At 38.5% G+C, this 24,290-nt stretch overlaps 4 protein-coding genes across 9 annotated transcripts; 1 reads left to right on the plus strand and 3 right to left on the minus strand.

Annotated features, from left to right (window-relative positions):
- Positions 1-170: 170 nt before the first annotated feature.
- On the plus strand, positions 171-5,793 carry LOC127801685 (stromal 70 kDa heat shock-related protein, chloroplastic). The gene is made up of 8 exons (XM_052337021.1): positions 171-962; positions 2,246-2,498; positions 3,071-3,150; positions 3,265-3,407; positions 3,500-3,598; positions 3,865-4,054; positions 4,269-4,667; positions 5,119-5,793. Exons 1-8 carry the CDS (start codon positions 408-410, stop codon positions 5,518-5,520), a joined length of 2,121 nt encoding a protein of 706 aa, XP_052192981.1. The 5' UTR covers positions 171-407; the 3' UTR covers positions 5,521-5,793.
- A 609-nt stretch (positions 5,794-6,402) lies between these two features.
- On the minus strand, positions 6,403-9,252 carry LOC127801688 (uncharacterized). Of its 2 annotated transcripts, none has more exons than XM_052337026.1 (2): positions 8,290-9,252; positions 6,403-7,705 (listed from the first exon to the last, which is right to left on the minus strand). In XM_052337026.1, the coding sequence occupies exons 1-2, from the start codon at positions 8,534-8,536 to the stop codon at positions 6,867-6,869; spliced, it is 1,086 nt and encodes a 361-aa protein (XP_052192986.1). In that variant the 5' UTR covers positions 8,537-9,252; the 3' UTR covers positions 6,403-6,866. The 2 variants fall into 2 exon arrangements, with proteins under 2 accessions (XP_052192986.1, XP_052192985.1); XM_052337025.1 differs by having other exon boundaries at positions 6,403-7,726.
- A 2,877-nt stretch (positions 9,253-12,129) lies between these two features.
- Positions 12,130-14,643, minus strand: LOC127802047 (uncharacterized). Of its 2 annotated transcripts, none has more exons than XM_052337699.1 (2): positions 13,345-14,640; positions 12,130-12,167 (listed from the first exon to the last, which is right to left on the minus strand). In XM_052337699.1, exons 1-2 carry the CDS (start codon positions 13,841-13,843, stop codon positions 12,145-12,147), a joined length of 522 nt encoding a protein of 173 aa, XP_052193659.1. In that variant the 5' UTR covers positions 13,844-14,640; the 3' UTR covers positions 12,130-12,144. The 2 variants fall into 2 exon arrangements, with proteins under 2 accessions (XP_052193659.1, XP_052193658.1); XM_052337698.1 differs by lacking the exon at positions 12,130-12,167 and adding an exon at positions 12,521-12,757 and having other exon boundaries at positions 13,345-14,643.
- An 823-nt stretch (positions 14,644-15,466) lies between these two features.
- Positions 15,467-23,232, minus strand: LOC127802046 (coatomer subunit delta-like). 4 transcript variants are annotated; one of them, XM_052337693.1, is made up of 12 exons: positions 23,147-23,232; positions 22,726-22,795; positions 22,448-22,487; positions 20,986-21,209; positions 20,257-20,499; positions 19,992-20,169; positions 19,117-19,421; positions 17,872-18,064; positions 17,627-17,780; positions 16,902-16,964; positions 16,719-16,815; positions 15,467-15,884 (listed from the first exon to the last, which is right to left on the minus strand). In XM_052337693.1, exons 2-12 carry the CDS (start codon positions 22,726-22,728, stop codon positions 15,795-15,797), a joined length of 1,590 nt encoding a protein of 529 aa, XP_052193653.1. In that variant the 5' UTR covers positions 22,729-22,795; positions 23,147-23,232; the 3' UTR covers positions 15,467-15,794. The 4 variants fall into 4 exon arrangements, with proteins under 4 accessions (XP_052193653.1, XP_052193654.1, XP_052193656.1 ...); XM_052337694.1 differs by lacking the exon at positions 23,147-23,232 and adding an exon at positions 22,927-23,072; XM_052337696.1 differs by lacking the exon at positions 23,147-23,232 and adding an exon at positions 23,034-23,058.
- Between the last annotated feature and the right edge of the window lie 1,058 nt (positions 23,233-24,290).

Consider the following 24,290-nt stretch of genomic DNA (forward strand, 5'->3'; position numbering starts at 1 on the left):
ATATAATTAAAATAATAAAAAAATAAATAATCACGTGAAAAATATGCAAAAGAAGAGGGCAAAAAGTTGGTTTTCGGTGAGGCGTATGCGAGTTATTTTCGGAATGTTGAAGGAAGGACGGTCACTTTAGGCAAGGAGATGTTTCTAGACTAGAGTGAGACGGGCTGGTTTGGGGGAAGAAGATGTTTCTAGAATGGGCCACGTGGCATCATATACTCACTCTCTCCTTCTCTCGTCCTCTCTAGAACCCTTCCTTCTTCTTGGTCTCTTCTCTCTCTCCCAAAATTCTCTGTTTTACTTGCAGACACGCTTAGACACAGAAAGATAAACACGCGCGCTCGCACACATACACATATATAGTAATTTTCTTTCTAGGGTTGGGTTTTGAATTTTTCTGGTGGAGGGAAATGGCGACGTCTACCGCTCAGATTCACGTTCTCGGAGGGAATGGCTTCGCTTCTTCATCGTCGAAGCATTCCACTATAAGATCTCCGAGAACAGTGTTTTTTGGCCACGGCCTGGGCGGGAGGACGGCGTCGTTTCGCTTGCCGGCGTTGAGTAAGAGCTGCCGGAGGAGTTCTGGCGTCGCAGGGCCGGTCAGGGTGGTGGCGGAAAAGGTGGTGGGGATCGACCTCGGCACGACCAACTCCGCCGTGGCGGCGATGGAGGGGGGCAAGCCTGTCATTGTGACGAACTCTGAGGGCCAGCGGACGACGCCGTCGGTGGTGGCTTATACCAAAGTCGGCGACCTGCTCGTGGGTCAAATTGCGAAGCGCCAGGCGGTGGTTAACTCTGAGAACACTTTCTTCTCCGTTAAGAGGTTTATTGGCAGGAAGATGTCGGAGGTCGGCGAGGAGGCCAAGCAGGTTTCCGACACTGTGGTCCGTGATGAGAATGGCAATGTCAAGCTCCAGTGCCCTGCCATGGGGAAGGAGTTTGCCGCCGAGGAAATTTCTGCTCAGGTATAGCCGTTGACTCTCTTCTGTTAGAAGTTAAGAGATTCTACTTTGTATACTTACAAGCATGTAACGATTGATTGATGTGGATTTTAGATATAGCATCGAAGATAGCGTCCGATTGTTCTCAAACGTGTTCATAGGTTTGAGGTTTGTTGTCGAGTGTTCACCAAACCCAAATCGTATGGTTAGGCTTCAATCTCCTCCCCCCCCCCCCCCCCCCCCCCCCTTCTCTATACAACCAAATCACGTGCGACCCACTCAAGAAGATGTTGATATAGAAAGCTTGTGGGCCATTACTTGATTTCAACTTAGAATGCAAATTGGCCCAAACCAAAATTGAAATCAAGAAAAGGATGTAAACAAAATTCCATTTCTCCTATGTGAAAGCCCCAAAATCCATTTGGAACTCCACTGAACAGATTATGAAACTAAAAGTAAACAACCCAATTAGAATTGTGACCCAACTTGGAATGAAGAGAAAGGGGTTTCTGTGTGAGGAGAAAAATCAAGGGATCAACGTGAAGAAGATGAAGATTGACCAAAAATGGCATAACCAAACCTCTACACCTAACACAACCGTGAAGACAAGAAAAGGAATAGCAAAACCCCTAATCAACATCTTCAAACTCAAAAATTCCAACTGAGAAAGTTCACCCAAGAACAAAACTCAAACCCATAAATATAACTGATTGTACTACCAAGGGTTTTGAGACACCCACAATGGCTCATTTATCACTAACAGCTCACCCCCTAGTGAAGTACTAATGAGTTCAAGCACGAAATGGCAACCAAAAGAAAGAGTTCTGGAGAGCAAGATACATGGAGAGATTCTAAAGATCTGGGAATTATTGAGCTGGAGAGAGAAGATTTGTATATACACCAAAATAATGGGGTTGCAGCTGAACATGGGGGTATAAGCCACTCCCTAATTCGTTGCCCTAATGGGTTTTCATTAAAGGGGCCAGCCCAACATGTTCTTTTAGTATTTTTTCATGGCCAAATATCATGGGCCATGCTTTTTAGAATTGATCAAATTTGGAAATCAAACTTGGCATACCCTATTGCTGTATCTGATTGCTGGGAACTTTAATAACAGCCATTTTCTAATATGCTCCTATTAGATTCTTGTTTGTGCTATAAATTTTTGTGCTTAATAGGAAAAGGGTGGACTGGGGGACGGGGGAAGAAGTCTCAATGATTATGCCAAATATGCCCTCCCAGATTCTTTTTTTTATTTTTTTCCCTTTCAAAATGTGGATTTGTAATTCTATTTCACTCTGAAATAGGTTTTGAGAAAACTTGTGGATGATGCATCAAAATTTTTGAACGATAAAGTCACTAAAGCTGTAGTCACGGTACCTGCTTACTTCAATGATTCCCAAAGGACAGCAACAAAGGATGCAGGCCGGATTGCTGGTTTAGAAGTTCTACGAATTATAAATGAACCTACTGCTGCTTCACTGGCATATGGTTTTGAAAAGAAGAACAATGAGACCATTCTGGTGTTTGATCTAGGAGGTGGCACCTTTGATGTTTCAGGTATGGTAACTGTCTCACTTTCATGTCTATCTTGCATCTGGGATGTGCATCTCTCTATCCTGAAACCTTTTTGGCCATTCTTATACATAACCAAGGTGAACCAAGAAAAGAAACGGTAAAAGTCATTCCTTATTGTTATAATGTGTCTGTTTCCTTCTATCCTGGGGATTACTTCTATTCTGCTTACCAGTCTTTACTTGGAGATCAGTTGTTGAACCTCTGTGACCCAGTTGCATGCATTTGAATATGCTTTGGCAGATTAGGTTAGAATTTTATTAATTTCTATCTTCCAGACTTTTGGTGCACTGGTATAAGATGCATGAGTTGCCTTCATGCATGCATTTTAATCTTGCTTTTAACTAATTAGGTTTGAATTTTTATCAGTTCCTGTTCTTATTGTTTTTTTGGTTGCACTCCAATAATCCGAATTAGCTGGGATATATGCTTCTTTTAAGTAGATGTTATTCTCTTGACATGCCCCGTGGATATTTATCTCCTTCACAGAAAATGTACTAGTTTTTTATATTTGTAAGGGACTTTGAGGTGATGCTGTTTGCCTCTTTGAACCACAGTTCTTGAGGTTGGCGATGGAGTGTTTGAGGTCCTTTCTACTTCTGGTGATACACATCTGGGTGGTGATGACTTCGACAAGGTTGCTGTTACTTGTCTATGCCATTTGATGAAACATTTCTTAGTTTTATCTTGCTTTTTCTTTCTTAAGGTGGTTATTGCTGAAGATGAATCATGACTTGTATTATTCTTACAGAGAATTGTAGATTGGCTTGCTGCTGAGTTTAAAAGAGATGAAGGCATAGATCTTTTGAAGGACAAACAGGCTCTTCAGCGTCTAACTGAGACAGCAGAAAAAGCAAAAATGGAATTGTCATCTTTGACACAGACAAATATTAGGTATATGTGGTGTTATTCATGATATTTCTGAGTTTTGTTGTTTTAACATGTTTATCTTCTCTGTTATTTATTTTTGTACTCTTTTTGTCCAGTTTGCCTTTCATTACGGCAACTGCTGATGGGCCCAAACACATTGAAACCACCCTTACAAGGGCAAAGTTTGAAGAATTATGTTCCGACTTACTAGACAGGTGATTAGGTCCTTCCAATGGACTTTTTTTTTTTTTTTTCTTTTTATGTTTGTGTCATTACTTGCTATAAAATGCTCAGTTGTTACTCCTTCCTTATAAGTCATGCCATATCAGTTTGTACTATCCCGGTGGTTGTTCACTTTTTCCTCCTCTCTTCCCCCTTTTCTTGTTTTAGGTTGGCTATTGTCTTGACTTGTTATTTGGGGTTGATCCTTTGAAAAATATGAAGGCTGTTATAACTAAATTCTCTTCTTTTTTGGCTTTAGGCTTAAAAAACCGGTTGAAACTGCTTTGAGGGATGCAAAACTTTCTTTTAATGATCTAGATGAAGTGATCCTTGTTGGGGGATCAACGCGTATTCCTGCTGTTCAGGAACTTGTTAGAAGAATGACTGGAAAGGAACCCAATGTGTCTGTAAATCCTGATGAAGTGGTTGCCCTTGGTGCTGCTGTTCAGGTCAATCCTTCTCTTGTTTTTCCTGCTGTGATATTTATCACATTAAACTGTATGCTTGTGTACACATCATTCAGTTCAATCCATGGTAAAGCCTAGTAGTCTTGTAGTTGGATTGTTAGTTATGGTTACCTCTTGGTATGACTCTGATGTAAACTATGTCGTAAGCTTCCGATTTTTGACTAAATTTTTTGTGCATTCATTCAATTTGTTTCAGGCTGGTGTTTTGTCTGGAGATGTCAGTAACATTGTCCTCCTTGATGTGACACCATTATCTCTGGGTTTGGAGACTCTTGGTGGTGTTATGACAAAAATTATCCCGAGAAACACAACACTGCCCACCTCAAAATCTGAGGTGTTCTCAACAGCTGCAGATGGGCAGACCAGTGTAGAGATTAATGTTCTCCAAGGTGAGAGAGAATTTGTTAGGGACAATAAATCTCTTGGTAGCTTCCGTCTGGACGGAATTCCTCCAGCCCCACGTGGAGTTCCTCAAATTGAAGTCAAGTTTGATATTGACGCAAATGGCATTCTATCTGTCACTGCTGTTGATAAAGGCACTGGGAAGAAGCAAGATATTACAATTACTGGTGCTAGCACCTTACCAGGTGATGAGGTATGGTTCATTACCTGAAGTCTCTGTTATCATCCAAGTAATTATTATTATGACCAGTTGCTAGCTGGGGTGCCATCTCCTGCCACTGCGTCAGACAAATCTCTCCGAGCCCCATTAGAGATATGACCGTGCTTTCTTAGCCTTCTCTCCCCCACTTCAATACAGTGGGGACTTTTCCTGTGGCTTGACTGAGAGGGGGGCTATATTAACCTTTTGTGGCACTGTTTGCAAGCAGTAAACCTGTATGGACCATACTTGACAATTGTTATTTTGAACGGGACTTGGGTTATGATGCACGGGTCCATTTGGACCACATGCAACCAGTAACCTCATCCATTTTTCATGTGCCTAAAACTATCTACTTATTTAATTGTACAATAAGGCAAGAGATACATTTTATAAGCTAGAAAAAGCAGAATAATGTTAAGAGAGTTTGTATGAAATCTTGCAGGTAGAGAGAATGGTGAGAGAAGCTGAGAAGTTTGCCAAGGAAGACAAGGAAAAGAGAGATGCCATAGACACAAAGAACCAGGCAGATTCAGTTGTGTACCAAACAGAGAAGCAGCTGAAGGATTTGGGAGACAAGGTTCCAGGTCCAGTGAAGGAAAAGGTTGAGGCAAAACTTGAAGAGCTCAAGAATGCAATCTCAGGGGGGTCAACTCAGGCCATTAAAGATGCCATGGCTGCCCTTAACCAGGAAGTAATGCAGCTTGGCCAATCCCTGTATAACCAGCCCGGTGGTGCAGCACCCGGTGCTGGGCCTTCACCTGGTGGCAATGCCGATCCTTCAGAATCATCGGGCAAGGGACCTGACGGGGATGTCATTGATGCAGACTTCACAGACAGCAAGTGATGGAAAACACCAGATATTAATATTCATGGTTAGCTGAGTTTTCCACTTAAATTGTGTATAAGAGATGATTTTGCGAGTATGGAATTTGTAGCTGGGGTTTATTTCAAGATTTTGATTCCATGGGGTGGTGGGAAAAATTATGAGGAAAATAACGGATGGATTTGACTTTCTTGGTTGGTACATATGGTTAAGCTTGTAATTCTAGATTAACTCCCATGATTCTAAAAAAGAATAGAGGATAACATGGAATGATACATTTGTATTTTCATTATATATTGTTGGTTATAGAGCCCATATATAATATACTCGTTGGTTCTACTATCAATCAGCTTGTTTGCATTGGAATGAGCCAGCCAGGAAATGTCTTGTTTGTATCTTTATTTTTTTGGCCTTGCCATTGTGTTTGTGTGTGGAATCTCTTCGAAATTAATAATTCGGAGTATCTTAGCAACTACGTATACGATGATCAGCATGGCCCAATCTCTGAGAAATTCTTGTATGGACTTCATTCAGGCACAAGATAAACTTAAAATTTCTCCCAATCTCCTCTTAAAGAGCATTTGAAGGCATTCTTTAACATACCAAGTGAATAACAATCCCACATGAGGATTTAACGTAATGAGGTGGTTGTTGGTTATAGGGAGTAATCATAATTCAGAATGGGTTTAAAAGAAACAATTGGTTTAGTATAACCGGAATGTGTTTCAATTGTACAATTAAAATGTCTTAAATATTAACATGAAGAGGACTGTTCTTGATTTGTTCTGAACATAATAATGCAGTCATAGTTTGGTTTTGAATTTTCCAAAAATTGTCTAGTTAATCCGTGCAAGTTTAAATTATTTCAACTTGTTCAATGCTGGCCGGAGAACTGAAGGCAATTCCGAAAAGATTGTTAAAAGATCTTATCATGAACAAAGATTATTTAAGAGTTCAAATTCATGTAACTATACCTCAACAAAACAAAAAGGTTTGAGGTACCATGAAGTTCCCGTCATAGGATCAGGGTAGAAGATCTGAAAATCTTCAGTCTAAAAGGAAAAAGAAAAAAAAAAATCCTGACATGATGGGAGGATTAACTAGTTAAATTGGTCCCAAACTCGGACCAATCCTTCCTAATAGGAAATACACAACAGCACTAACGGCAGTTGGTGAACAGCCCAAGTGCTTTTAGACCTATATATGTACTATTTACAGTAAGGTATAGCGATCGAGAGAAACACCCCATCACCGAATTGGCAATGGTCTTCGCTAGGCGTGCTGCTAGTTGTTAGTCCCTTCATTACTAGTACCATTGGCTCAAATATGAGCTTCTCCGGCAGAAATCTTGGCGGCGGTGTTAGGGTTTAGGCCGGGCTCCGACTCTCAGTCATATCATACTTCCTACCCATATACCCACCGTTGTCATCCCAATGCGTGCATTTGCTGCAGTACCCACCACCTCCCCGGTTATGTCTAGCCGCCGCCACCGGTGATATTGGTGGCGGGTACTGGTTGCTCGGGCTGGTGGGAATCACCACCTGGTATTTCCAGGAGTCCGCTCTCCCCACGGACCTAACTGACATCAGCCTTTCAGGCGGTTGTCCTCCCGGAGGATGGTACCCGTGATGGTGGTGATGCTGCTGCTGCTGCTGTTGATGGGGCTGATGGTAGTTCGGGTAGCAGTGTTGGTGGTGGTGGTGTGGCGGTTGCTGCTGCTGCAACTGCAACTGGTTGCTGGCAAGGTTGGATATGCTCGGCGAGCTCTTCACTCTATGCATGCCAGGACCAACTCGGCCATGGTGGTTGCTGTTTTGTGGGACGGTTTCATGGTTTGAGTGGTCTATCATGCAGCTCTCCGGTGACTTCGGGGAGGAGCCGGCAGAAGAGGGGCCGAGCGGGGACGGGTTCCCATTAGCGTGTGGCTGCTTCTTGGCCACAGCTCCGGGGCGGGTTATGCCATTGATGGCATCGATGTAGCGCTGCTCAACAGCCTGGGGGTCGATGGAACTCACCTGGTTGTCCGCTACAGTGGTGGGGTTGGCCGGGAAGAGGAAGACTCGAAGCTTGGAGGTTCCAGCGCCTTCAAACCGGTCATACTCGTCGAACATGTGGCGGAGATCCTCGTCGGATTTTACTGTGACTAGAACGTCAAGCTCTTCCGGGATCAGCTGATACTTCACTGTAATGTGTCCATCTAATAAACCTGCAAGCTTCTTCATCAGCTCTGCGCGGATGGGAAGAAAGAGCACGAGAAATGTATATAAGCTGAGCGCCCAAAATCTTCTATATGTCGATGAAGATGACATATCACGACCAATGAAATGAAAGAAAGAACTATATAAGCCGGTAGGCTAGCCAGTGACCAAGGTGCATTGGCGTACATGTTTTAAGAGGTATAAAGGTCAAGTTCCATGAGCAGCAGCCACCTTGCTCCTGTCATTTGGAGCCTATAGTTGGTGGCCTACCATGTGATTTTCTAAGTTTAAAGATGGAGAGACTAATAATGCTACTATTTAAATGGTATCATCTGAATGTTGTAAGAAAAGGTGTATGACTTGCCCCCTTCAAATCTCATCTCATGAGCTATCTAGGCAAAAGGGCTTGACCTATTCCTATATAATCTCCAAAACTTGTCCCCTTTTACCAAATCCCCTCCAGGACAAGGGGCCAGGGGCCACCGGATCCAGGGAAAATGTTTTTGATAAATTATGTTGTTTCATAGAAAGATTATTTATCCATGGACTTGCATAAATGGTGTATGAGATAGCAAAGGGAGGTTAGAAGTACCGGAAAAATTGATGTTCCGGGGGACAGAGACGACGCGGGTCTCGCCGCCGACATACTTGAGAATTCCCTCGGCAGGTCTCGGCAGTATCTTCCCGCCGTGGCTGCACAGCAACTTCACCTTATTCTGCGGCGACCCGGGTGCCGACCCCGGCGGCGTGCCAGCTGGAGTCATCGCCGTGGGCATGGCGGTGGCCGTGTTCTTCTCTCCACAACCACCACCACCACCACCACCTTCCTCCTCCGCCATCACACCTTTTGAAACCGCTAGCTAAAACAGGCAAACCCCACAAGCCACCTTAGATTATGGACGGGTTTCTAGATTGGATTCCCAAGTGAAGTAGTAATATGATTCAAACAAGTGACAAAAGAATCAGATCGGAGAACCAAAACCCAGAAGAATCTTGGAAATGGGGGGTTACTTTATGGAAAGGAATGAAGAAATAACTAATAAGCAGCCAGGATTGTAGGAACAAAAACGAACACGCACAAAAAAAGGGGTGGATATGGATATATATAGATAGAGAGGAAGGAAGAGCTGTTTGGGAGAAATTAACAAACACCTTGCGGGCAACCTGAGATAAGGGAAGAGAAGAAGCCATATTTAGAAATGCTTTGGATAAAATCCAGAAAAATAGGGAAAGATCCAATGACTCATCTCCATCCCTTCATCCTCACCACTGATTCTCTCTCTCTCTCTTCATGAGAGAAACGTTTTAAGATTCACAGATTAATTTGGTAAATAATAAGAAAATTCAGGTGAAAATTAGGGGATTAACTCAGGTAGCTCCTCCTCGTCAACGTTCATCTTTTTCAGTGGCGCAAATGCAGCGGCGGACGTTCTAAGCTGCCACCGTATACGGCGCCAAAGATTGCGTGGCCGGCCTGCATTTGGTTCATCCTTCGTTGATCTCTCTCTCTCTCCTGTGTTTTCTCAGTTCTCAGTGCCACTCGTCTTCTCTTTCATTCACTCTTGCCTTCAAACAATTGTCAGGTGCATTTGCATAAAATTTATATAAAAAAAATAATTTTTAAACAATTAAATTATCTAAAATTAAATTTTTGAAAAAATATCAATCCAAGATATTGGATTGACTTAATTTTTTACTTAAAAATTATTGTATTTTTTTAACTTTTTAATGTTTGATAGTAATTAATTTTTATGAAAATATTCAATGTCTGACCCTAAACCTAATCTTTGATCTTTCTTTACTTTTTCTCTTTTTTTCCTGCCATACTGGCCACCGTTGTCTCTATCTCTCACCCTTTCTCTCACTTTCTCTCTCTCTCTCTCCCTTCCGCCATCTCTGTCACTGCACCCCGTCGACCCCCACCCTTAACGTCGTTGCATCGTCATTAACTCCCAACATTATTATCTTCGTCTCTCACTTTCTCTCCATCTCCCTTTCGTTGTTTTTGTCGTTGCATCGCCGTCAACCCCCACCGCCAACATCATCGCTCCAGCCCTCCTTCCCTTCTTCCGCCACCTCTCCCGCCATCCCTCTCTTCCCCTGCCCTTGATCTCGTCATCGTCGCTCAATTCGGCAAACTTCAGTGAAGCACTCTCTCTCTCTTTCTCTTTCACTATCTCGATTCATCACCCCCTACTAGCCGCCTACTTTCAATTCCCTAGAAAAGTTTTTCCAATCTCCCTGAAAATTTGTTTTTTAGCAAAAGTGAAAATTAGCCACCACATGACTAAAAGATAGAAATTACTTTTTATAAAAAATTTGGATAATCAAACACATTAAAATTTGGAATTTTGGTGAAAAATAATCATTTTGCATAAAAAATGCAGCCAATCAAACATCTTATTTTCGATCATTTTAATTTAAAAAAAATAAATACCTTAGAGTAGCAGTGTACCCTAAACAAATTATGGAGCCCTTAACATAGCCACCAACACCAACGCTTTATAGAAAAAATTAAAAAGATAAGAGCCCCAACAGGCTTGGCGGGCCTGACCTGTTGGGCCTGTAAGGGCCGACCTGGCCCACCCAGTTTATTTTGTTCTATAATGAAATAAAAATAATTTATATAAAGGCTAAGCTTCACAAGTCTTAGTTGCTTAAATTGTACTGATTATTCTGATATTTTTTAAAATAGTACAGACCTTTCGTCCTTTAAAAATTATGATTTTTTAAATATCCAAAATAACTTTTTATTTATATACCTATATCTTTCTTTCTCTCCGTTTTTCACCTCACTCTTCTCACTCACTCACTAGTAACTGTTGGATTGATTTGCTTCTTTGTGTAGATAGCCCATTAGTTTATTAATTAATTAGTAAAACCCATGTGAGTTAAGCTCATAAGAAAGATCTAAGGGCATTTTTATATCAAGGAGTTTCATATTAAAAAGGTTTTAACCCCTTTAATGTGGTTGTTGTATATTAAAAAAAATGCAAAATTTTATTAAAAGATATATAGTTCAATTTTGATCAAGAGATTATTTGAAAGTTGATACGTGATTCGATTTGACTGAAATTTGATTAGTGTGTTCACAACACATACCTCTATAATCTAAACGATAGAGATCGATTTTGGAGCTATTTGTCAACAAGTTTATATAATAATTTTTCAAGTTTCTATTTTATGATATCTCTCATATTTTCTTATTATAGCTATTTGGTTTTCAATAGTAATTACTAATTATTCTCAAAGATATATTATTATATATCTCTAATTATTGATAATTAAAAAAGACTCCTATGAATTCTCTTTATTTGTTTGATAAAAGAAGATTTGGTTGGACTCTAATTCTATTGTTTTTACTCTTCATATTAAGAGAGTTTTTCACATAAATTTAATTATTTTGTGGTTGATTGATTGTTACACATATTTTGTATTACACTATATTTTGATTGGTTTAATTCCTACTAAGTTCAGGCAATAAGAAAAAAATCAACAACCTTAGATATCTTTGTATTATGTTGTTGATTTGTTGTCTTTTCTCCCCACAATTCAAGGGCAAATTAGTTAATTTTTAGAGTTTATTACAATTAGTGAAGGTTGGCATCATTTTCCAAAACACAAGGACAGTTGATGTAATTTTGAGAAATCTTAATAGCATATGAAATTTACCCTTTATATAAAAATTGTTAGTAAAATGATGCACTAATAAAATATTATCATCATCAATCACTTTAATAAGTGTTTTCTAATGTATAATTATTAATGTTTTAATAAAAAAAATGAGTTAAATAGTTTATATAAAATTTCTATTTGTCTACTATCCCTTATAGTACAAAAGGAAAATATACATATGGAAGGAAAGAAATGTGGAGTCAAAATAATTTTATGGAACTTTGTAAACAAAGTGAATTTTCAGAATACCCTTTTTACATAATTTTTGTTAAGAAACAAAAACTCTATAAATAAAATTTAAACTTATTACCTCCAAATGATAATAAACTTAATTTTATCATTACATTAAAATTTACCTTTATTTAAGTTTTCCTAAAAAAGTAAGAGTTTAACTACATGACCTAATGAATCTTAATTTAAAATTTTTTATCTTCCTATTTATCTGTAAATAATATAGTATAGGTCACACCTTTAGTTTTTAATAAACAGAAGAGATGGAGGAAGAGGAAGGGAAAGAAGATGGTTTATGGGCAAGCCTAACTTTTTGTGGTTATATCTATAAGGGATGTTTGGGTGGATGATTATTGCTATTTATATAACAAGTCCAAACAAGAGGAAGATTCAGAGTTTGGCTGATTGGTACACTACCACACATCTCAACCTCTTCAGCCAGTGCTTTTCACCAAGGGATATACAAACAATGACAACCCTCCATGTTGATTCAGTCTTGTCCCATCAAAAAGCATCCGTACTCTGCTTCCCTGAAAAGCCCTCAGGTTTTGGCCAATTTGTATGCTGGATTGCACATTCATGATGTGAAAAGAGATGCCAGTAATAATGCTATAAAAAGAAGAGGGGTGCCCGGGTGCATGAATTTCTCTATTTTGCAAGAATTGAGATTTATATGTAATTTTTTTATGCACTTCTTTGTAAAGAAAGAGTAATTTTATGGTTATTATGAAAAAGATAATGTTGTTTCATAATTCTTTTCCTTGATAGCATGGTCTCACCAGCAGACAGTTGCGTGAACCCTAGCACTGGCAGCACAGCCTAATGCTTCAACATGGTTTTGCAAATAAATTCCTCTTTTTTGCATTTCACAGTTCATTCAACCAAAGGTCTCACAAGTTGACATACAAAATCCCAACTGAGAAGATGAAAGATGAGACAGCATTGAAAAGGTGATGAATACTTTCTTGGCTTGGCCCCATGAAAGGGTCATGAAGTCACAATCACAGAAGCAAGCTGTATTTGGGGAAGATGGATTCAACTGAGTCTTTCCCTTTTTCATTGTATTTCTCCTCAATCATTGTTGCTATTCTAAACCCTTTTCTTTTTCTCTTCTTTTCAGGGTGCCATTAACATCATCCCTTTTTCTTGATACACTGCAAGATTAAGAAGTTCTTGGAAGAGAGAGAACACAAGCAATAACTACCCTGCTATGCTTCTACTGCTATATGGGTGAATATTCTGAGATTGGAATACATTGCTTGTTTGTTCATGTTTGTAAAAAAACACATTTTTAAGAAAATTTAACTTATAACTCTTTGGTTTTAAAAGAATTATTAAATTAAATATTTTTCTAATACTAAAAAGCCACTAATATAAGAAAATAAAAATTATATGAAAACAAAATGTTCTTAAAATTTTCACAAATTTTTCTAGTCCAAGACACTGAAAACAAGGCTACAAATATCATAAACTAATGATACCCTATGATTAAGAATCAGGAGTAACTCTGATCTGAAGTACTTGAAAAGACCTAGCTAGCCAGAGCCTAGAGGGACAGAGATGCCCCATGATGAAAAGCCAGTGAAAAGGCAACAATAATGTATCACAATAATAAGATACTAAAATGACAGTACAAAAGAGCTCAAAGTGGATTAATTCATTCATGAACTGTAAAATAAAACAAAATTGTTTGCCACTCACTGAAGCCCAAAAATGCGCTTACAGGCTCTCAGGATCTTACCAGTCCTCCCTTGCTTCTTCTTCTTTTTCACAGATCTTGTCTGCTCTGAGCTCTTGTCCATGACTTCATCATCATCATCATCATCATCTTCAAAAGGGGATGATAGAGCCACACACTGGTCATGGATCCTACAGTACCTCTCAGAAACTGATGAAGATCTTCTCATTGAGAATGCCTTCTTCACTGCAGACTGCAGACTTTCTTTCCTGTGGGAGGCTGCTGAAGAAACTGAAAAGTTCCTCCTCAAAACATCCCCAAACCTTTCTCCTCTCCCACCCTCATCTTCTTCTAGCTCGGAAAGCGATTCATGGGTATTGGTGTTTTTGGCATAATCCGTGGTTTTGATCTGTTTGGTTTCTTCGAGTGTGAAGGAAGTGGTGTTTGGGATAGTTTGATCCCCAGTGGGTTTTGGGATTGTGGGCAGGGATAGGAGATCTTCAAAATCCAGGGATCTTGATTTGGTGGAGCGGATAAGTTTGATCTTTGAATACCCATACATTTTTGCTGGGAAGAGGAAAGGGGCAAGAACCAGAGATTGAGATAAGAGATTATATATGGAAAGTTGGGGGAGGAGGAACAGTTGTAGGTTTCTCGATCGAGGGCGGGGCCCAAGAAAGAGAGACAAAGGATGGGGGCATGAAAGGTAAGAAAAGACTAGACGGAAGATGTGGATGAGAATATTACTGGACTAGTGAAAAGGGTAGATTTTGGAGGAGAACATTACAGAAGATGTTCGATCTTGATGTGTGACTGCTCAGTGGACATATGTAGAAACAGGGCTCCATTTTGGTGGGATGAATTGGGACAGCAGCAACAGCAAGATGTGGTGTCATCATTGTAAAATGATGGTCCATGGGGAGAATTCAATATTGGTACGAGGGAGGAGGGAGGAGGGAGGGAAAGAAAGGGATCTCGTGTGAACCATGTGATGGGAATGGGAAAAGGTTGGAGCAAGCTTTTTGAGTTTACCTTTCAAACTAATCTCATTTGAAGCATGATGGGGATTGGAGCAATGGTCTATTGCCCTATTCTTCCATGCTCGTTATATTCCAAAATAACCAAGAATTTGGGGTGATTCGAAAATCAAAGCACATAAAAATTGTGTATTTACTCATCTCCAATGTCTAAACATTGCTTGCAGACTTACCACCAGGTCAACTCTTATGCTGTGTGTTTTGAGTGTAACCCACCCATACCATATGGTAATTATGGAATGTGAAGGGACATGTTTAGGGTATAAACAAACAAGATTAGGATTATGCTTTCTCTCGAGGAGGGGAACTGTGACCTGAGATGATGATTAAAAAAATTAGGGTCATATGGGTAGAAGTGGCGAGAGTCTAAGATGTGATGATAAAAAATTGTACAGAAATCAGGAACCACGGCATCATATGGTCAACATTATTAAGCCAAGCATTAGATTAGAATAGTGAGTAGTTCAGGTGGGAAATGAGCTAGACACGAGAGGAGAGATTCATAATAATAATAATAATAATAATAATTTCAATTTGGACGCTGCCGACCTAACATGGCTACTTATGAAAGAGAGAATTGGAGATGTTGATGACATGCCTTGAGGCTTCAGGATCACCACTCGTGTCAACATCCGGATCCGAGCACAGAACAGAATGAGAAGGCCCCCCAAATTTTACTGTGGTGGTTGATGGAACATCTTCTCAACGTTTTCAATGCTGGCCATGTTGATGTTTGCTGCCCAATTAATAATAATATAATAATGCCAACTAGTACTAGGCGAAAGAAGTGAGAGTTTTGCATGAACGCTTCAGACGTCCCCTCAGAATAATTGAGTAAATATTGCGTATAGGCTTTGATTTCAACATGCAGCGAAGCAATTTGGGCGGTAGGACATAAAAGCAGGAAGAATAGTAGAAAGTAGATGATCGGTATTCCTCAAAAGACGGCCATTTTTGACTCTTCTTTAGCAATTCTACATTTTTTTCCCTACTTTTAGCTAACTTGGGATCGGACTTTCCACAGAACCAACCACTTCCATTGACTGGTGTTGCTTCCTGGAAGTTAACTTCACTGGCAAGGAAAAAGAACATGGATTTAGGTCACTGCCATCCTTCCGCTACATGTGACATTGATGAAAGAGAAACAATGCAGGCAAAAATATCTCCTTTATTTTTAGTTCAAAACAACTATAAGAATAATGAGTTACAGCTGTGCCACAAAATTGTAAAATAGTGCCAAAATAATTCTAAAACAATAGCAACTGCTTGCAGATATATTTTTTCTTTTCCTTTGTTTTTTTTTCTTTGGAGGGGTGCAGGAATGGGGTGACCAGGGAGGAAGAAGGTTCAAGTAAATGGAAAACCGTATGACGAATAATTGAGCAAGCATGAAACAAGCCGACGAAAAAGGAATCCCGAAGGAAACATCTTCGAAAATATGCTCCAACTATACCCAATATATAGAGTACCATTTGGTCACACCACTTGGTAGTTCTCCGTGGATAGAAGCGTCCTCTGGGAAAACTTTGGAGATGGCCCGCCTTTCAGTGGCAAGACGTTAACGACCTGCAAACATTATTCTCACTTGTCACAAAAACTGTGCCTTGAAATCAACTGTAGGCACTATAGAAACAGGCTTATCAGTCCAGATCAGAAAAACTTTGGCAGATCAGGACGGAAAATGAATGAGGAGGAACACCAAAAGAAAAACACAGATTTCAATGTTCTCATAGAAGTTTATTGAAAAGAGACTTCTTTACAGCATAAATAACACAAAAACCCAATAATTGCTACTTTCAACATGTTACAAGTCCCTTATTATATGATTCTCTTAACCATGAACACCCATCCTCCCTTGTAACTAAACTCTAGTTTCTCCATTTCTGTAATCCATTTTCAAGTTCATACATTTGAACCAGTTTTAATGGAGTCTCCTTCTACACTGAGGAAATTGTTTGAAACCAGAATCTCAACAGTAAAACATCTTTCGCCCACAAGGGGGGAAGAGAGTAGTAAAACTCAAAAGGGCATCCCCAGTGCACAAGCCTCCCCACTTTGCAAGGGAAAATAAACAGTGCAAATAAAGATGAAATAAGCATCAACTGAGGTAAAAAAAAAGGGGGGGGGGGGGGGGGGGGTGTTGAGATATTTCACACCTTCTTACTCCCTTAAGATCTCTTTTGTATTTTTCCATGAGTATATTTCAATTGACTAGTTAGTGCATACAGCTATCTTCCCATCAATGAACTTGTTCACTATTCAAGAGTTATGTGGGTGTAATAGCAGGAATCCATTGCAGACTTAGCTCATGCACTCGAATGCTAGCAGAATTGTACTACAAGAATGGACCAATTATTATTGTCAGACAATAGCACAATGCAAATAAAAAGAAAAATGAACCTTTAGGTCACTGAATGTGCTTGCTGCAGTAAAACGAACAGAGAGGGGAAAAAACACTGATGAATCTGCTGGAGGGACAACAAACTCCATAGATCCACTGCCAGTTCCCAATGTGAAGTTAGAAACAACAAAGCACTAGAAAATGCAATTTGTGTGGAAATATTAAACATTATCTATGCTGACCTTCGGTTTGAGTTATCGATAAGAAGTATGGACCACTCTAAAATGGAATTTCTGGAGTCATACCTGTGATCAAAACATGAGGATATTGTAAATCCAGTTCAATCAAAAAGGAGAAGTTATACAAAGAGCTCATTGATGACTACTGAGAAAAGCAAAAACTCAGTATTTTATAGAAAGTTCAGTGAAGCTGAACCATGAGAAGAAATGCTCATACACATATACAAATACAAGGCTGCTTGCGGTAATGTTTGGATGACTACTGAGCTATAACTTGAGAACGTTGCAACAAAGAAGCTCAACTGAGCTGGAACATCTATTCTCCGCCCTTAAAACATTCCTTTAAAAAAGCATCTTAATATAACATTATGGAATCTGGAGAATTAAAAATCTATGATATGTAAGATGCAAGAAAACCGGCTGCCTGGACCCAAAATGCATTCCAGGTTCCCCCTCTGCTCATACCACTGGACACAGCCAAATAACACGAAGAAGTATATCAATAAAAAGAATAATGAGCCTAAAATTGGAATTATACCCACCTTGTATGCCATCTTACTTTCCAAGATGAGTTTTTAACAATATAATACAATCTAACCAAAATCCAATTCTCATAAAAGTAAGACCAACTTTAACTCAGTCCAAGACACCATAAAATATTTCTCCACTTTGAAACAATAATGACCTAAAATGTAGCATGAGATTTAACAGTATAATTAGAAACTTACCTCCATTCACCATCTATCTGCCTTACACTAGGTGCCTCTCTAAGAGCTGGAAGAGGAACTGAGATCACAACATTCTGCAAATCAAACATTGAAGAAGCTTCGTACTCGATACTGACATAAGTTTCATTTCCAGAGACTGAAGGCCAGCAGTTGACTGAGACAAAACGATATCAGAAAATATTAAAAAAGGTATAAAAGACAATTAGAAGGCTACACACCATAAAGATACATGGAAAGGAACCCACTTGTTAAGGGCACAATTGACTCATCTACACTCTGCATTCTCCACTTCAAGAGACCAACACCATCGCCAGATTGACCAGCAGGAAATGGCCTGTTAGGATCTTTGAGGCCCAAAATATTTTCATTAGAAAATAAATCTTTGTTAATGTTTGGGTGTGTCTTGAAGAGAATGCCTGGATTTCCCCCTGTCTCGATCTGAAAGTGAAGCAAAATGTTAAAGCATGCAATTGGATTAAACATCAGAATTTAGAATATCATAAAAACTGAAATTGAATAACATTAATCTTTAACTGCAGAAAAAAATTAAAGGTGGCATTTCCCTAGATATGGTGAAGAGTTACAGGCGAGTTGAAGACTTCTACTAAAAGTGAATAGACCCATTCCACTCTCACAAATATTTCAAGGTAAAACATGCGCACCTCGAACAGAGGCATTTATGAATATGGTAGGTGTCTCAAGGTTGCAGTGGAATATTAAGACAGTTATTTTGTAAAAACCAAATTATCATAGGAAAATAAATCAATGAATGCCCAAAATTTTCAAAATGGCTCCATTCAATCTGATCTACCTTCATGTAAAAATGCCATATACTTTGTTAATGGTGAAATTCATGTCTAGGCAGGCCCTATATGTAACTACAGAAGAGTACTCTTTGGTATCTTTTCTTACCAATGTTGTTTTTGAATTTGTTACACTTAAATCCACCACACGATTCTTGGCCAGTGAAGGTAAGCAAGATTCAAGTAGCAAGTTCTATAAAATGAAAAGCAAATGCTTTTACCAAATGAAATGCTTCAGCAACAGAAATCTTAGGGTGTGAAGTGATTGGAAATTATCACTTGACAACTTTACTTTTATATTCCCTCAAACACTTCAAATTATATCTACGATAACAGATTTCTATAAATATCTCAAGTCAGGCAAGCCGACACAAATTCAGTACAATGTTAACCATAATTCATCACAAACCCAGTCAGTATAAGGTTAAACATAATGTATCCCCCCAAGAATATTGATACTGAAGCTCTATTTAAAATGGACTAACCTTTTACAACATTCCTGGTGTGTACTAGATTCATCATACTCTCATTAATACACAAAGTTACAAGTAACACACAAGTGTGCACACATACAGGCACATTCATTATCATACTGCTGTGTGATCCATGCAGCACACTGCATAAGCACATAATGATACAAACGCACGAGAGCATGCACACACAAGAGAGAGAGAGAGAGAGGAGAACCTGAACTTGGATGAGACCGTCATCCTGGTTAAGAATTTGAAGAGATAAGGTTCCCTGAATATCGAAGTTACTGACACCACCATCTCGCTTGAGTGTCACGTTGAGCTTCTCTTCAACAGTCAATGTGATTGGATCCGTAGGTGGTGGAGCAACTGCTCTGGTTGGACCAGCACTTGGACGGACATCCTCAAGAATGACTTCACCTTCAGCTTTCAGAGATTCCAAAAACTGGTTTGTTCTTTGTGTTTTACCAAGTTGCATGCCCAGACCCTTTGGAGGTGCAGTAGCAGAGGCAGCTGGGCGACCTAACAAAAAATGCTCCTAGTTGATTCCCAATCATCTAACAAGTAATAACATATATCAAGAAGAGCAGATGCCTTTGATATGGAGAGACAATGGACACTAATTTGGCAAGTGTAACGCTGCATAACCAAACTTGCAAGAATAAAATTGATTTCAGAAGTGCATAAACCAGTGTTGTTTTTTTTCTTTTGTTCCTTTTTTGGATTGGCAAAAAAAAAATGCAAAACCAAATGAAAAGGAGTTTGTGTATCTGTGTATGTTTTAAGTAATAAGAGACTTGAGCAACCTCAAGGATTACTACTTGTATTGATTATTGAGTTTATTGATTGAGTTTTCAGTTTATTCTTGTGCTCTTTCTTTTGGGTTCTACATCAATTTCATGCAAAATATTTACAGCTAATTAGCAAAATAAAAAAATTGCTAATTATATAAGGTGCAGTTGGTGATTTTTCAGCTATGGTTTACCAAGTTAACATACTACCTCACATTTTTTATTTCACAGACAATTTGAAATGGCATCCAAATGATAGACTTTGCATTACCAAATTAAACAAAAATTAACAAGGATAAACCTTTAGACTTGCTAGAAAAGGATTCCACGTCAGTGGTTAATCCAAGCCCAGAACCGCTGCCAAATCCAGTTCCACTGCTGGAAATGTTCATATCGCTCCCAAAACCAGTATCAAGTCTACCAGAACCCATTGACTGTAAAGACATGAACCCTCCTTTTTCACCTCTATTCTTTTCAATCTGGAAACATTTAGTTAAAAACATGGTTAACAAATGATAAAAGAACAAGACAAATTTCAGACTACTTCTTGGGACCCTGGCATCTACCTTGCTTTTGTCAATCTCACTGGCTTTGCGTTTCATGATATCCTTAGTCTCATTGATCTTGCTTTGCATTACCAACTTGTGCAACCTCTCCTCATGACTCTCCATTTCACAGTACTGCTTAACCTGTGCCACAGTCACATTTTCCTTGTGCCCGAGAGAGATGACTTCATCAAATGCAAAAATCAGCTCAAATGCTGTCTTACAAATGCCCTCTTCTTCTAGCGAAATAGAATATTCAGGAACCTAATAAACAGTTAAGGAATTGAGGCAATAAACAATGTCTGACATCATTGGTAATAAAAGGTTCAGTTGGTATATGGGAGGCTCTCACAAAGCTGCACAATGTCAAGACATCGAAATCAGAAGATAAAAGACACAAGGCATTCTTTTCCTTCTCTAACCAGAAGCATGGGAAACTGAACTGGCCAGAAAGGAAGACTATCCTACTCATTCAAACAAATGGACACATATATCAATATCTTGAAAAGCATCACTATTAGGAAAAAGTTTTGTTTGTATAGACTATAGAGAAGTCTCTCACAAAGCTGCACAAGTTCAAAACATCAAAATCAGATGGCAAATGCGTTCCTTTCCTTTTCAAAACCAGAGCCATGAAAAACTGAACTGGTCAAAAAGAAAGATTATCCTACTCTCTCAAACAAATGGGCACGTATATCAAGACCACAGGTTCAGTAGTAAAAATAACAGCTAAAAATTGTTAAAGGATACTAGCTTGGAAAGAAGTCTTAGTGTCTCCAAATCTTCAAGAATGTTGCTCTGTTTATTTGTTACAAGCAGTAAATATAATGTCTCTATTGGCTGATAAACATATCGGACATTTTCAGTCTCAACATATGTATGTTGTTTTCCTGTGCCAACCAACTTGGGAAAAGCTGCAAGGAGCCCTTCAATTCTAATGCGAGACATATCCACATATTGTCTGGAAACAAGTGCTGCAATATATATGTATATACACGTGAGAGAAAACAATTAACAGCATTAGTTCAAATATGCACAAAAAGTAGAAGATGAAGGAAAGCACAATATGGAAGTCTGGCAGCAGTCCGAACAAAACATCAGGCAGATCTCAACTTTAGAAATGAACTTACCGCCAGGAAAATTTCCAATACTAAATGTCATAAATTTCGGCTCTGTTTGCTTCAGTATAAAATATTTTACATTGGATAACAATTTTCATATAAAAAAATTTACACAATTTATTTTTTATCTTATGTTCTGGTGTTTGGGTTGCATTTCAAATTCCACAAAAATTGAAAATATGTTCTCAAATGCATACAAATGATGGTTTTGCATTTTCATGTAAAATATATATGTTAAAAAAACAATATATTTTACATATTTTTTAAGAAAATGTTTATGCTTGAAAATTATTTTATTATTATATAAAAACATTTTTCTCTATTTTTTAAGTATTTTATGTTAAAAAAAACAAACACTCAAAGATCTGAATGCTTTGTATGTTTGAGGATGATTCTTAATATCTAAGAGTCTTCCGTCAAATTTTTCTTAGTCTTGCTTTACATCTTTTGCTAAGTATGCCCATAAAATCCAAATGCATGCCCAAACCAGTAGCCTAAGATAACATAGATAAATCTTATAATCGTAAGAGCCCACACATATATTCTTGTTCAATAACTTCATTTTCTAGAAGTACATGCAAATACAAGAGATGAATTAGAGTTAACTGTTTCACAGTGTTACACTCTGACTCATAATTATAACACCACACCAGAATCTAAATTTAAGGCATTGTCATATCCCATTCAATGTATCAGAAACCATGAACGAATTACAAAACTCAAGCGATGCATATTTCAAATATATAGCATACTATCATATAAAGGTTGAATAATAATTAGTATTCCCAACTTTTCTGAAGCTGTGTCTATTTATTTTTTATGGCAATCTATCCAAAATGATCCGTCTACATTCTCTTTTGGATGCATTTCTTTTCGGTAATTTTTAGTTAGTCATGAGGTAAATATGAACATTTACACAATTCCTTGTTCAGGATTACCCAAATGTAATCCATTCCATGATTACCTAATTGCACCATTTATGTATGGTGATTGGGGAAAAAAAGAAAAATATAAAAACAAAATGAGTCAGCATACGCATTTTATATGCACTGATAATTCTGACGTGTCTACGAAGAGAGTGTGAGAATCACCTTTGCCAGATTTACTAATGATAGAAGCAGCAAGAACAACCTGCATCACAAACGTATGCATTAATCACACAAAAAATAATTACATTGGGAACTACTGGACATGAATAAAAACAAATTCGGCAACATATCAAAGAATCTTGTGATAAATTTTGTATCTAGCAGCAAGAAAACAAACTATGATCCTCGTCAAATTTCAACACCTCGACGAAAGATACAAACTAGCTTATAAATTAGTTCCAGAAACTCCTGATCTCCAATGATGAAATCAGCAAATTTACCATTGTAACCAAATGGCCGAGCTACGTTCACTGATGGGAAAGCAATAGCGCCACCAATCGTACCGGAAACCTAGCAAATAGAACAAGTTAACATGCAAATCCATACAAATACACGAAAATGTAGCTAGAGATTACAAGACACGCGTGTGTAATTGAGCCTGATTTAACAAATTAAATGATCTGCGAGAAACCCTAACCGACCACAATTCGTCTAATTGATTGGATCTCGAAGTAGCACAGCAATGTAGATCGGACAACGAGAGCCTTAACAGAATTGAAAAAACCTAGATCTGGCGCCAATAACTTACACCAACTGATCGAACTGAATTTAGATCTGAAATGCTCACACACGGGGGGGGAGAGAGAGAGAGAGGGAGGGAGGCTACGTTGAGGACTAAATACTGGAGAGATCGAAACTTACCAGAGATCGAATCAATGACCGGGATGGAGATCAGAAACGGAGAGAACCGTGATTTATAAATTTGTAAATCACCGTATATGTACTGCAGCATATATATAAATAGTTGTGTAAATTGCACCTAAACCCTCGTGGTCTAGGCTATTTACAAATAACACCCTGTATTTTAAAAATATCTTCAAAAATCTCCCTTTTTAAAATAAACACTTCCACTTAATTAAAAACCTTTATCGAGTCCTTGTAATTTTACCTAGATGAGTCATTTTGTAACGCCCCGCTTTCTTGGGTGCGTTATAATTCGGACAATTCTGGGACAAATTTTTTTTTTTCTTTCAATCACTAAAGCTAAACCACATCATTCCTCGAATCCGTCCTAGAATTCCCATACATTAATCTCGAAAGAGAATCACTGTACACATTAAATGCAGGAAGCAAAGATCGAAACCTGATATCTTAACATTAATCGTAAATAAATTCAACATTCCTCAAAACGTTCAGAATCTAAAGTAGCAAAACTTAAATACATGGGCTGTACAACATACATTTCACTCTTCATACACTCTCTCTGCTAAGTGTCGTTTCATGCCTCATTTATCCTCGAATCTGCTATAATCTCTACCTAGAACGTTTGAATATTCCAGGGGTAAAACTCAAGTTAGATGATGAATCATCTAAGTAAGAGTATATAATGTTATATCATGTGTGTATGTAATGTATTACCTCGTAGGTGTCAACTGCACCCCTCATGCTACCTACCATTTTTGCAGTCCCTTCTTTCGAAGCCGAGGTGTATGAGTGCACCCTTAGTAAAGTAGCGGTGCTAGTTCGTACTCCCTACGGCCTCAAATGCGAGTGATCAATGATATCAACGTGTATTTATGCATTTCATAGTCATGTCATGTATGCAGTCTACGTGATGGATACATATTAGGGCATGTCAATATGATGAAAACATTTTCGAGGAACATAAATCACTTACAACTCAACCATTTTCAATAAAACTAACTTTAATTGGGGAGTACCACTTATATTCTCAAGATTATCGGGCTACCTCGATATCCGTGCATTGCATCGTACATCACCTCGATTTGCGTGCCAACCTCAAAATTTGACAAGTCACTTCAACTTATTCCTCAAAGCATCCTAA

This window comes from Diospyros lotus, chromosome 5 (genome assembly GCF_014633365.1).
Source record: "Diospyros lotus cultivar Yz01 chromosome 5, ASM1463336v1, whole genome shotgun sequence".
Taxonomy (NCBI): Eukaryota; Viridiplantae; Streptophyta; class Magnoliopsida; order Ericales; family Ebenaceae; genus Diospyros; species Diospyros lotus.

Coding starts and splice junctions, on each gene's coding strand:
- LOC127802046 (XM_052337693.1), bottom strand. Junction 20,170..20,256: donor GTGAGATTGACAAAAGCAAG/GTAGATGCCAGG, acceptor AAATGTTTCCAG/ATTGAAAAGAATAGAGGTGA. Junction 19,422..19,991: donor CTTTTCTAGCAAGTCTAAAG/GTTTATCCTTGT, acceptor ATTTTTTGTTAG/GTCGCCCAGCTGCCTCTGCT.
- LOC127801688 (XM_052337025.1), bottom strand. CDS start 8,536: ATGGCGGAGGAGGAAGGTGGTGGTGGTGGTGGTGGTTGTGGAGAGAAG. Junction 7,727..8,289: donor CCGGAACATCAATTTTTCCG/GTACTTCTAACC, acceptor CCATCCGCGCAG/AGCTGATGAAGAAGCTTGCA.
- LOC127802047 (XM_052337698.1), bottom strand. CDS start 13,843: ATGTATGGGTATTCAAAGATCAAACTTATCCGCTCCACCAAATCAAGA. Junction 12,758..13,344: donor GAAGAAGCAAGGGAGGACTG/GTAAGATCCTGA, acceptor TTAATCTTGCAG/TGTATCAAGAAAAAGGGATG.
- LOC127801685 (XM_052337021.1), top strand. CDS start 408: ATGGCGACGTCTACCGCTCAGATTCACGTTCTCGGAGGGAATGGCTTC. Junction 3,599..3,864: donor TGTTCCGACTTACTAGACAG/GTGATTAGGTCC, acceptor TTTTGGCTTTAG/GCTTAAAAAACCGGTTGAAA. Junction 4,668..5,118: donor GCACCTTACCAGGTGATGAG/GTATGGTTCATT, acceptor GAAATCTTGCAG/GTAGAGAGAATGGTGAGAGA.